The sequence below is a fragment of the Vipera ursinii genome, assembly GCF_947247035.1.
Source record: "Vipera ursinii genome assembly, chromosome: 5".
Classification (NCBI taxonomy): domain Eukaryota; kingdom Metazoa; phylum Chordata; class Lepidosauria; order Squamata; family Viperidae; genus Vipera; species Vipera ursinii.
The window spans coordinates 51,651,267-51,665,358 of record NC_139518.1 but is presented as its reverse complement, the minus strand read 5'-3'; the positions used below and the strand labels follow the sequence as shown (position 1 = coordinate 51,665,358).

The 14,092-nt window shown below is 36.8% G+C and overlaps 1 protein-coding gene across 1 annotated transcript in view; it reads right to left on the bottom strand.

The window, feature by feature from the left end:
- The window catches only part of RBM20 (RNA binding motif protein 20), a 79,246-nt gene that overhangs the window by 26,144 nt on the left and 39,010 nt on the right, over window positions 1-14,092 (bottom strand). The window contains exons 2-3 of the mRNA XM_083364091.1: window positions 1,294-2,413; window positions 508-569 (exon numbers count right to left, since the gene is read on the bottom strand). Of these exons, the coding sequence (XP_083220217.1) occupies window positions 508-569; window positions 1,294-2,413 (1,182 nt within the window). The remainder of the gene's footprint in view (window positions 1-507; window positions 570-1,293; window positions 2,414-14,092) is intronic.

Sequence of the window (14,092 nt, the reverse complement as noted above, 5' to 3'; positions counted from 1 at the left end):
GAATGGAGGTGGCACAACCATTCTGGCCCTACTGGATCTTTCCATGGCTTTTGATATCACTGACCATGGTACTCTTTTGGACCAACTTCAGGTTTGGGGGTGGAAAGCAATGTGTTATGGTGGTATTCCTCCTTCTGCAGTCATTCCAGACAGGGTGGGTGGGGTGCCCTAGGGCATTGCAATGTGGGGTGCTTCTGGGTTCAAGCCTTTCAGCTCTCCTCTTTAACATCTACACAAAATGACTAGGAGATCATCCATTGATATGGAGCACAGTTTAGGCAAGTAGAAATCTCATTAATCAAAGCTACCTTTTAATATTACATTTGACATGGATTGCCAGTCACAATAATAGGTTTCTTTTTCTTTTGAAAAAAATCTATTTGTTATATTGTTTTCTGAGCATGAGTATGCATGTATATAGATATATATTCATATGCACATACAAATATAAGAGACTAAAGATGACTATGAAATAATTAGAGGCATCAATATATTTCAACTACTCACTTCTCTGAGAAAGCCAAGCAATTCTGAACATGAAGATTTCCTTTAATGTGCTGATCCCAGTCCTCAATTAAAAAACAAGAAAAATAGAATGAAATACCAGAAAAGATACATCTTGTGTGCTATATCCATAGTAGTTATTTTTTATGAAAAATTTCTGTAGCATTCATCAAGTTATGATAAAAGAAAAGATGTTATATTTTGAAAACTAGGTAGCCAAAATAAAGACTGTAAATCATTCATTCAGTCAAATAGGTCCAGAAGTCATTCAATCCCATTACTCTGTACAATTGGGTGATGCCGCTATTGATAAGAAAACAATTTCAATTTATGTTAATCCTATCTAATGTCACTGTACACATGTGAACAAAACTGCACATTACACATATGCACATCTACATCAATGATGTAGAACAAATTTTATCTGGTGGTGGTTATTCTACCCAAATTAAAATTCTCTAGGCAATTCTAATGACCTTTCATCTTTTCATTTAGAAATGTTAGTGAGATATCAAATGCATATGTATATAGAATAGTACCAGAAACTAGTAACTGCAATAGTAATTACAATATACCAAGGCAAGATAAAGAGCAGCAAACTTTGTGATTTTGGATAGAAATTTATTTCATCATTTTTAAAATTAAAGATACAAATATCCTGTCAGGAAAATATGATACAGTGATTCTATTGATAAAGCAACCCAGATATGGTAGTTCTTAAGCACTGAAACAGTTACTGTCTGGAAAGAGACAATTTACTAAGAAGGCCCAGATCTGAAGCAAACTTACCTTAAGGTCAAATACCTTCTTACTGCATAAGGTACAAATGTGGGGGAAGCAAAGAGGTACAATACTATGAAAGTCGTTTAATTCATCAGACTGAAGAGGCCTCACTGGCAATCCAGAGGTAACAGCTTCCTGCTTCTGTCTTGTTTGTGAATTACTATAATTCTGTTTACCATTTTTAGTTCTGCTGAAAAAACGTGGAGTACCAGCACTAAATTTTGTGTCTGGTGTTGGTTCCTCAGGGTTATAGAGATCGCTCCTTACTTCATAGGGGACATTTGTTGATGGCCACATATTTGCACTGGGTATGTCAGTTTTATTTTGGCTAGAGAAAGTAGAAGGATTTTCCCATTGATTATTTGTTTCTCTTTCATGTACTATAGAACCCATCTTTCCCTTTTGATTCTGATGAGAATTTTGAGAGTCAGCAGCAAATGTCAGAGATTGTGTACAGGTTGTATGCTGGCCTTTAGACACAGTTCCATAAAACTCTTTCTGAAATCCCAGTTGGCCTTCAGACATCCCATTTCCAGATGACACTGGGACTGGATGAGAACCACTGGTTATAAAGCTCTGTTGACAGCATTGACCAGCCTCAAAGGGGAATATCTGTTTATTGTAATCATAAAATCCACCTGTAGTAGAGGAGGCACTAGTTTTATTTAGACCCAAAGGTACAGTTTGTTGTCCAGCAGTTTGAGAAATTACACCTCCAAAAGGGTTTAGGACCACCGTACTAACATTTTGATTTGAAAGGTTACTTACTGATGCCAGGGTTCCACCTTGGGCTGCCAAAGGTGGGTTCTGTGTTGGAAAATGTATTCCACCAGGTGGAAATCTAGTATTGGTGGCCCCAGGACCACCAGCAGGTCCTGGAAGAGTATTAAACATGGAAGGGTGTCTTAATTGGTTGAAAAGTGGCTGAGACATGGCCACTTTAGAAAGAACCTGGTTCAGGACAGTTGCAGCTGCTGTGTTGTTGTTGACTGCTGTCTGAGCCAATTTTAATCTGTGTAGTGTAAGTTGTGCTTGAAGCTGAGCCAGCTGAAGACTTGCAGAAGAAGGAAGCAGTGGATTTGCGGTGTTGACAGTAAATATATTCTTGTCCAGAAGTTTGGCAGCACTGTAAAGTAATAGCAATAATTTTAACCAAGTTTGATCAATGTCAACTGTAGGTATTTTTCACCAAATTATGACTAAGAGGTAAGATATTATTCCTGACATCCTTATTAAATCCTTGAAAGTGAAGAAAGTAATTGATGACATGTAATTGTCATCTTACAAAGTATTTACAACCAGTCATTTCATTTATGAAGATGAATGGCAGATCAAAAAGAAGCTTCCAAGCCAAAATACTACAGTATGCGAGGTGTAGCTAAAGAATAATAAATCAGCTGGATTTAAGTCTAAATATGTTCTACTGAATATTCTTTGTGAATCATACAAAGGAAAAATTTATTTTCTAGTACAGGAAACAAAGTGACATTCAATCATAGCTGTCATTATTAATTTTTGTATAAAATTATAAACCCATATAAGATAAGCATTGCAGTTAAGGGTCTTCGCTGACAACTAAACTAAAGCCCAAATTGCATTGTTAAATATATGATTTTTCAGTATTTGAAGAGCTGTCTCACAAATGGTTTTCACTGGCATACAATGCTTCTATGTGAGTTCATCAGGGTTGTGGCACTATGATCATTTCCTTTTACACTGGTACTTTTGAGTTCCAATCTGCAGAATAATTATAATGCCCTGGAACTTATTTCAGTGGTATTAGACTAATCAGAAGCTGGGACAGAATGCATAATCAATTTCAGAAGTCCAAATATATCTTCACAAAAAAGTTTGAAAGCACAATTATACTGCCAATGGGTGACCAGCAAAAGAGTGATATGGAGTCATTCTTTTCCTGTTTAATAATGGAAGTCTAACATCCTTATTAAATCCTTGGAATCAAAGAAAGTAACAACATGCAATTATCATCATCATATATATATATATATATATATATATATATATATATATATATATATATATATATATATATATATATATATATATATATATATATAAATTTATAGGAATGATTTTTTAAAAGCACTAATATTTCTTTATAAATTTTATTTTTTTAAAAAAAAATAGGGCTATTGTTCAAATATATTCAAATATATTCTTAATGTATTGATATAACTTGCTAGTATATTAATATTACTAAACAGCATGCTTTATTTATATATAACAAAAATTCAAATGCATAAAATCAGGGAAGCAGCTGTGGGTTTTTAACGATTATATAATCATGGTTAAACAATCTGAGTATCACAACATAACTTTTAATATAATTAATGACAGATTTTCAAGCAGTTTACTCCCTAAATGTAAATTATTAACTAAAATAAAGAACTCATGTCTCCTGGGTTCTCGCCTGATGCTTTAACCCAGGCATGTCAAACTCGCGACGTCACCTGATGTCGCGTGACATATCGCAACTTTTTCCCCTTTGCCAGCAATGGGGAGGGCGCGGTTTCATTGTGATGCATCCGGCCCACGGGCCGGCAGTTTGACATGCCTGCTTTAACCAGTACACCAAACTGGCTCTCATATTATAAATAATGCTAGAATTTGTTGTAAATGGATATTAAGCTTTCTAACGGATAGGTTGAACAATTGGCTCTGTGGTGCATCTGGAACAATCTTGAACTGAACACACTCAAAACTGTAGAGATGATAGTAGATTTTAGGAGACATCCTCCTATTCTACACCTCTTACAATACTAGACAACACAGTTATCACTTGTTGCTTATATGTACACTGAGAGCTTATGCACTGGAGACCAATTCATGGTGTGTCCAATCACACTTGGTCAATAAAGAATTCTATTCTCTTCTATTTCAGTTCTAGAACTTACAAGTGATTAGATGACATAATCAAAACATGTATTTTGCAATATACCATAGCTGGAGTATCTTGTTGGTCACAAGAAAAAAAACAGTGAAGATATATACTTTGTATAATACCTATATTTTCCTATAAAATTCTATTGATATTATAACTGCTCCCTGCATGCTATTTACAATATTCCCCTGATTCAACAAGCAAAAAACTGACACTCAGACACCAAGCTACATGTACACTAGAGGACAGATCACATGTTTCTGCATACCATTCCTACTATGTTAGACTCACTGAATGTAAATAGCAAGTAATATCACTTGATATTTATAACATATGTTCAGTATTAACACCACAGCACAGAAATAATTTAAAGAATCTTAACGAATTCCAATTTAAAAGGCAACATGTAATTTCAATACAAGAACAAATAAAATTATAGATTTTTAAAAGCAAATGCTGGAGTATTAAATTTGTGCTCCATAACTTGCTGACAAATCACACATGCAATACGCAAGTGCTTGACTGCCACCTTATTTCAGGATTCTTTTTTTTTCAGCTTCCCAGGCTGGGCTATAACCTTGAGATCAGTCTTCAATTCTAATATTAATCAGGTTTATCCATACTTAGCTTTTTCAAGATTAGCCAAGCTTAACCAGATGCTGCTGCTTTGGTTAAAAGGAACTAACATTGTTGGAAGTTGGAAGTGGAGTTTCTTGACCTATAATTAGAGCCTTATTCTTTACGACCAATGCTAGGATGGCTATAAAAATGGCAGAACTTGGGTTTTCTGTGTTGTTTAAACAGACAGTATAGTATGTAGCTCTCTTCCCAAAAACCTTTGATACCAAATATGAGTGAAACAGGAAAAATACTGAAGTTAAAATGTTTTCTATTATTAAGAAACTTTCATAAAATTATGCCTGACAAAATTCCCCTATTTAGATTTTACTATAATGCAATCACAAGATAAATGACTTAAATAGCTTCCTTCTGGAAACACAATCTCAGCACCTTTTCTAATTTTAGAGATTTACATTAAATGTCTGATTTATTATAAATTCATTATTATTTTGGCATAGTCAGTTCCTACAATTCTGATATTTAGAAGGTGCTTAAGAACATTTTTTCAGCAAGCCTTTGGTTGTAGATGATTACTTTAAGAATTATTTTCCTTATTCTTTTACTTGTTTATAACTTTTACTCTGACTTACATATTTAGTTGAAGATTGAAGAAGACAAGACTTTGGTAATGGCCACGAAGGAGTAAATTTAGTGGAGGTCCACCACTAGAGGGAGATGCCTGACTGAGACAATACTCAGTGGATTGTATAATTGCTCTTCAAGAAAGAACATGCCTGTTAGATATTGAAATAATCCCAATGTCTATACTTTATTTTTGTATGTGTGCTTATGTAAAAGTCCCCAGCATCTCATTTAGCTTTGCAAATTAATAAATGAAATAATAACAGATTTCCTACTTAATTGTCTGCAACACATTTTCTGATTTAAAGTTATTCTCATTTTTCAGTGTCCTTTCAACTATGTCATATTTGATCTTCTACTAAACACAGTAATAGAAGGAACAAGCGTAAAACAAGTATCAAAGTTCAAATACCTAGGAACAACATTCATGGAAGATGGTAAAATGGATGAAGAGATTAACATATGATGCAGTAAGGTAAACCATGTATTAGGGTAGCTTGCTCCTCTCCTACAACATAAGGCAGTACCTATTGATCAGCACAAAGAAGCATCTCATGCAAAATATATTCCTCCACACCCTAAGTTACTGGTGCCAAACATGGACACTTACAATAAAACATAAAAAGGAAGTCACCACGGAAATGAGATCTTTGAGGAAAGCTGCTGGAATGACCATAAGAGATAAAATCAGAAATAAGATCATAAGAGAAACAATTGGCAGAGAAACAATCTTGAACAACATATAAACATATGTCAGGATGCTTTTCTTTGACTATAGTTCGGCTTTCAACACTATTCTGCCGAGCATCCTTATTGAAAAGCTGACTGACTTGAATTTTTCCCCCTCCATCTGTGATTGGAATAAAGACTTTCTGAGGGACTGGCTATAAACAGTGAGGGTTGGGTCTGTTTTATCCACCTCCCTGAAGCTTTGCACTGGCTCGCCACAGGGCTGTCTGCTAAGGCCCTACCTGTATTCACTGTACATATGATTGTGTATCGTCCGACCCATCCACTGTGATCATTAAGTTCGCAGATGATACCACCATAGTGGGTCTTATTACAGATGGAGATGAAACAGCGTACAGGGGGGAAGTAAAAAAAAAATTATCCTTATGGTGTCTAGAGAACAACTTGCACCTGAACATCGGCAAGACGAAGGAGATGGTGTTAGACTTCCGGAGGAAAAGAGAGGAACCTGCCACATTTTACATGGGGGGGGGGCTGTGTGGAGAGAGTCTCCTCCTTTAAATTCCTGGGAGTCTACCTCTGTGAAGATCTTACCTGGAAGTCAATACAACCCAGGTGGCCAGAAAGGCCCAACAGAGACTCCACTTCCTCAGGGTCTTGCGGAAGAACGGTAGAACAATGACTAATGAACTTCTTTTACCGATCTACTATAGAAAGCGTCCTTTCGCACTCTATTGTGGTTTGGTATGCTGGTCTGACAGCCACGGATAGGAAGATATTACAGAGGGTGGTGAGCACTGCACAAAACATCATGGGCTGTCCCCTGACACCACTGGATGACATTGCCAGGGCCCGCTGCCTTGGAAGAGTGAGGAAAATTCTCAGGGATGACTCACACCCTGCTCAGTACCTCTTTACTCTCCTACCATCAGGTAGGAGATATAGAAGTATAGCCAGCCACACCAACAGGCTGAAGAACAGTTTCTATCCATGGACTGTCAGGCTCCTGAATGGGAAATAACTTTATGTATGATAGATTTGCAAGGCTGGCGTGTGGTGGGGTTTGTTGTCACTGTGAGTTGTGGGGGAGCACAAAGGGAGGCTCAGCTAATCTCACTGTATACGTGTTGTACTTTGATAATAAAGGTTTATCCATCCATTCATTCATAAAAACAACAAATAAAGTGGTTTGCTTACCTGGAGAGGATGTCATGGGATTCCATACTGTATAAGGCGTGTACAAAAAAAGGAGAAGGTCAAAGAACACAAGGCAGACCCAGAAGATGAAGAGACAACAGCAAAGACACACGACAACAGCATCAATTAACAATGGTTGAGGCCAACAGAAAAGCAAGAACCAGAACTTTATATTTCCCTCAATACCCAAAACCCAAAGAGAAAGTAAAAAAGACTATTTCAGAAGCAGTAATAATTCAAATTTTAGATAGAATGTTATATACTAGTACTAAATATTTTATATCTATATATGGTTTAAATCTGAAAACAATTGTTTTCATGTGTATCCAGAGCATTTTAGTGTATACTGCCCAATTCAAGGAAAACAAGTGAATGTGTTATGATCCACATTATTAATTAAAAGATTAAATTCCTTCTCTTGATGCACAAAGAAAGCCATTTACAAGAACAACAAAAAATCCTGCATACCAACAGGATAAAAAGAACAGTAAAATTTGCCTGACATAAAGGAATGTTTTGTCTATCACATGCCAATGCTAATTACTGTGGTTTCCCTAACATCAAGAAAGAACATCAGTATTTTCTAAAATAAATCAGAGTTTCAATTCTCTACTATTGCACAGAATGTTCAAAACACTCATTAGCTACTTATCGAATAAATATAACTGCATTCCAAGAATTCCTCACCAGCAGCAGTTAGGAGAGGCAGATCTACACAGCTTTTTAGAAGAAGCTTTTTAGAATCTGTGTATCATGTCTGCTTCAGCTTTCCGGCCCAGGCTGAGAGTTTTAATTGGGGTTTTTTATATTTTTTTTCAGGGATTAAATTTAATCTTTTTAATCATTTTTAATTTTTGTATCAATGTTTTAAGTACCCTGTAAACCGCCCTGAGTCCTTCGGGAAAGGGCGGTATATAAATTCAATAAAATAAAAAATAAAATAAATAAATAAATAAAATATAAGCCAATCTGTGCACACTTGGTATTTGTAGAGCCTTTTTGATGGGGATGAATGGTTCTGATGTCATAAAATCTTTTCTTAAAAATAAGATATGTGCATCAGGTGCTATGTAATATATTACCCAGTCTCAAGTTAAAAATGTATACAGGCAGTCCTCAGGTTATGATGATAATTGGCACCAGAATTTTCACTGCTAAATCCTGGCATTCCCCACTGGTTGTTACACGACGACCCATCCTGATCCAAGCCATTCCTGGCTTTTTTTTTTTAATCCCATTTATATCCCGCCCTTCTCCGAAGACTCAGGGCGGCTTACAATCTAAGAAGCACAAATCAATGTGCTTAGCAATAGCCTTCATTCTATGTATATGCCTGCTTATTAGGGCTTTCGCCCCCCCCCCAGCGGCATTATTACAAAGTCAGCTTATTGCCCCCAACAATCTGGGTCCTCATTTTACCTACCTCGGAAGGATGGAAGGCTGAGTCAACCTTGAGCCTGGTGGGACTCCAACCTGCACTAATTGCAGGCAGCTGGTGTTACTTAAGGAGGCATTAGCCCACTGCTCCACCAAGGCTCTTTTGATCTCTACATTCCTGAGCCTAGGTAAGGTAAGGGGCTGCCTTCTCTGCCTCCTCTGCAACACCCCCCACCAGCCTATCTCCTTCCAACTCTGCTCTTTTGGCCACCCTGCGCTCCGCTGCCTCCGCCCACCCTGTGCTTCACTGACCCAGAGCTCCACTCACTTTGCTACCTCAAAGCCTTGTAAGGAAACCACACACAATTTGGACAAAGCTGCATGCGGACTTAGAAAAAAGACCTGGCACTGCCAGTAGCTATCTTGTGAAAAGCCAAGCTGGGTGTGCCTCATCAGAAGCCGGAAGAAGACAGCAAAGGTCAGCTGGAGGCAGCAGGCTGGCAAGATAAGCAAAAGTCAGGGTAGCAAAACAAGTGGAGTACTGGTGGCAAGGCCAGAGGAGCTCAGGGCAGCCAAAACGGTGGACAAGAAAGGTGGGTTGGGGGAGCTGAAGACCCACTACAATAGTAAGCGTGGGTAGGCTGCCAAGCACTGAAATGTTATCAAATTTAGAGACCGCCACCTCACGTGATCACGTGACTGTAGGAAAACTGTAACAGTCTTCTCTCTTCTCTCACATGCAGTAACAGCTCATTGGGGTAATGCTAATGACAGTAACACTCAGATTAATGTATTCCACAATTACAATCCAGGAGAAGAAAGTGAACAGGTTGTTTGGAGGCTCCATAATTAAATTAGACTAAATTTATCTAAACTTAGAAAAAGCAGCCAGACTAGCTAATAGGTTTAAGCTCCTATATACTAGACAGCTGCGTCTTCTCTCTAAATATATATATATGTATAAATATATTCCAAAAATGTCAGCTTCCCCATACCTGGGATGTATTGGCTTTCTCTTAAGAGGCTGCAACTGTGGAGTAGAAGTGGCAAGTGACCTGCCCAATGGGAATGTATCAACATTCCCATGAAGTTAGGGGTGCACAAGCAGAAGAGGTGCCTGCCATACCCCAGCTAGTCTGGGCTGATTGTGTCAATTCATCCTTACTAATAACAGTCAAATATGGTAAGAATTTATGCCAATTCAGTCAAAAGCAACTGAATAAATAAAGAATTGAAAAGCATCAAATACTGAAATAACAGGTATCTCAGTAAGACTCAAAAGTAGCACAAAAATATAGCAATTAAAAGGCATAACATGAAAATACAGGGACCAAAAAACTCGGAGAGAGCTGCCTAGTATCAAAAAGGTACTATCAAAAGTATCAAAAAGATAATAAAAGAAGACTCAGGCAGTTCTCTTGGGAGAAAGCATTCTTAAGCAAATGAAATACTACTGGGGGGAAAAACTACTTACAGGAAATAGATAGTGAAAGCCTTAGTCTTGTATAGATCTTCAGTTGTTTTAAGGAAGTAAGTGGCATTTTTGGTAGGTAAGTTCATTTTAATAAGTTTTTTTAGGATGAAATATTGAAACAACAGTTGAGAAGATACAATTTTCAATATGAGAAATGTTTTGGGCACAGGGATATTTTTATATTGTTTTAGGTTTTAGATAATAAACACCAAGTAGGCTTAGAATGTTCATTCATTAATTGTTGATACAATGCACACAAACTACAAGAACTGAAAAAAAATCTAGGAATAATACAGAACTAATTAGAACATCCAGTGAAATACCTTTTTGATTTACAGACACTTATTCAGACAACCTGACCTTTATATTTAGGCTCAAGACTAGGATACAAGCTAGTATGTGAACACTTCTATTTATAGTAATAACAAATCATTTTACGTTGGGTACCAAGTCTGGGAGATCAGTTAACAGGTGCACTAAAGGATATATTAACATTCTGAGTATACGGTTTGCCTCATCAGAAGGCACTGGTAGCCATGGTGAAAAGCTCCCTAGATAGATGTTGAATCCCAATATATTTTTTTCTGATTTATAACATTTTATTAGATTATAGAACAAAAAACAAAAATACAAAAACAAATACTAGGACACAGTGTGGAGGGAAGAAAAGTGAGGGGGAGAAAGTAAAAAGAAAAGAAAAGGCATTGACTTCCGACTTCCTCTGTTGCAGTAGTATATCAGAAGTTATCAAAAAAAATGAAATCAGGTAAAGCTCCAGGTCCAGATGGCCTTACAAACCAATATTATAAGTGTTTTGATGATGAACTTCGGCTACTAAAGAGTATAATGAATGAAATATTTCAGGGGGGAAAAGGTACGCCAAATGTGGAAGGAAGCAAATATTGTGTTGTTACCAAAGATACCACAAAGACAAAGACTTACAGACCAATTTCATTATTAAATAAACTTTTTGCTGCAGTTTTGGCAAAAAGACTAAAGAAGATCTTACAAGAATATATAGTAAAGGTAAAGGTTCCCCCGCACATGCGTGCTAGTCGTTTCCGACTCTAGGGGCCGGTGTTCATCTCCGTTTCAAAGCCAAAGAGCCAGCGCTTGTCCGAGGACGTCTCCGTGGATATGTGGCCGGCATGACTAGACACCAAAGGCGCATGGAACGCTGTTACCTTCCCACCGGAGTGGTCCCTATTTTTCTACTTGCATTTTTACGTGCTTTCGAACTGCTAGGTTGGCAGAAGCTGGGACGAGCAACAGGCGCTCACTCTGTTACGCGGCACTCGGGATTTGACCCACCAAACTGCCGACCTTTTGATCGACAAGCTCAGCGTCCTAACCCACTGAGCCACCACGCCCCTCTACAAGAATATATACATGAAGACTAATCTGGCTTTCTGCCAAAAAAGACAGCTAAGGAATAATGTGAGGACTGTCTTGAACATTATTGAATATTTACAATATCATAATGAGAAACAGGCAGCTCTAATAGTTTTAGATGCAGAGAAGGCATTTGACAATCTAAATTGGGTTTTTATATTTAAAGTGTTGGAAGAAATGGATTTTTGGAGATAATTTTATTCAAGGCGTTAAAGCTATTTATACATCACAGCAAGCAAAAATGGTGACTTAATGGTGACTTAATGGTGACTTAACTAACTCATGTGAAATCCAAAAGGGCACGAGATAAGGATATCCCTTGTCTCCTCTGCTGTTTGTCTTGGTGTTGGAAGATTTGAATTGAGATATTAGGCAAGATGAGAAAATAATGGGTATAAACATCAAGAAAGCAGCTTATATATTGAGGGCACTTGCTGAGAATCTGGTTATATTCCTGCAAGATCCAAAAAATAATATAGAATATTTGATGACCAAGTTAAATGAGTTTGGGGCTTTAGCAGGTTTTAAAATAAATAAACAGAAAACAACAATGCTGACTAAGAATATGTCATATCAGGCTAATAATACATTGATTAAAAAGTCAGATTTTAAGGTTGAGAAAAAGGTGAAATATTTGGGGTTTATGTTGACAAACACAAATTGTTTCAAAATAACTATGTGCCTCTTTGAAATGATATTAAAAAGGACTTATAAAGATGGGTCAAACTGCATTTATCACATTCCAGACATTACCAATTCTTGCAACTGATACTCCATTTAAACAATGGCAAAGGGATATTTCTAAGTTCATATGGCAAGGGGAAAAAACCAAAAATTGGATATAAGCTATTGAAAGATGGTAAGGAAAGAAGGGGTTTGGGTTTACCAGATTTGAAATTGTACTTTGATGCATGTTGTCTGGTCTGGCTAAAAGAGTGGGTGAACCTCCAAAACAAGAGGCTACTTGATTTAGAGAGTCATGAATTAAGGTTTGGATGGCACGGTTATTTATGGTATAATAAAGTTAAAGTTAATGTTGATTTTTTAACAATCACTTCACTAGACATACTATACTAAGAGTTTGGAATAAATATAAAACAAGATTTTCCACAAAGTTGCCTCTTTGGGTGTGGAGCAGTGGGCTAATGCCTCCTTAAGTATCACCAGCTGCCTGCAATTAGTGCAGGTTCGAGTCCCACCAGGCTCAAGGTTGACTCAGCCTTCCATCCTTCCGAGGTAGGTAAAATGAGGACCCAGATTGTTGGGGGCAATAAGCTGACTTTGTAATAATGCCGCTTGGGGTGTGTGTGTGAAAGCCCTAATAAGCAGGCATATACATAGAATGAAGGCTACTGCTAAGCTTGTAAGCCGCCCTGAGTCTTCGGAGAAGGGCGGGATATAAATGGGATTAAAATAAAAAATAAAAAAAATACTCCCAGGAAGCTTTTTTTAAGAAAAGAAATGGTGGTGAAGCCAGACTGGTGGATTTATGGTAAAATAATACTTTTTAACTACGGTGACCCTACCCTCAAGTTGAAGGAAGAGTTAGAATCAGAGGGCTATGTTTGTCATTGGTTTACATATCAACAACTAAAAGAAAGATTTAAACTAGATAAAAAGAATTTTGTTAAAAATGAATTGGAAATCTTATTGTGTGGTAGTGATGAAGATATTATTGCTAAGGTTTATAAAATGTTATTGAAACTGAATTTTGAAAGTGAACATGTAAAACATTGTATGTTTCAGTGGGCAAGGAACTCTGGATATAATGTGATGCTAGAACAATGGGAGAGTATGTGGACGAAAAGCTTAAAATTCACATTAAATTATAATTTAAAAGAAAAATTGTATAAGATGATGTACTGCTGGTATTTAACACCAGATAAGTTATCTAGAATGTATAAAGATATTTCAAGTGAATGTTGGAAATGTAAGTGTAAAGAAGGGATCTTTTATCATTTATGGTGGACATGTGATAAAGCAAAGAAATATTGGAATAGAATTCATATCCTAATACAGAAAATTCTTAAAGTAAAGATAAAGACACTTTTCTTTTGGGCTTAATGGAAGAAAACTTGGGAGAAAAATTGGAACTCTGATGTTATATATGTTGACCGCCACAAGACTATTTGTATGCACAAAAATGGAAGGACATTTCGATTCCCACTATGGATGAATGGCTACAGAAGCTGGAGTTGGCAGAGATGGCTAAAGTGACCATTTTGAATAAAGAAAAAAATATATAAGTACTTTTGTTTCTACTTGGAGACTGCTTCTGGATTTTGTGCTTGAAGTGGAAAAAATGAAACTTTGATTTTGGGTTGTAGTGATTAGATTGATTTGTTGTTATAGAAATAGCTAGTTTATACTATTATGTAAAAGTAAAATGTTAAGGTTCAAGATGTTGAATCTCCATATTAAAGAGGGAAAAATATTCAAGGGTAAAGCAACAGGAAGCAAATTTGTGCTCAATAATTCAGGACATATTCAAATGTGGTTCAAAGTCACTACCACTGAACAGCAATCACACATCTGTGATCATATCACCTGGAAGTATCAGACTGGAAGAA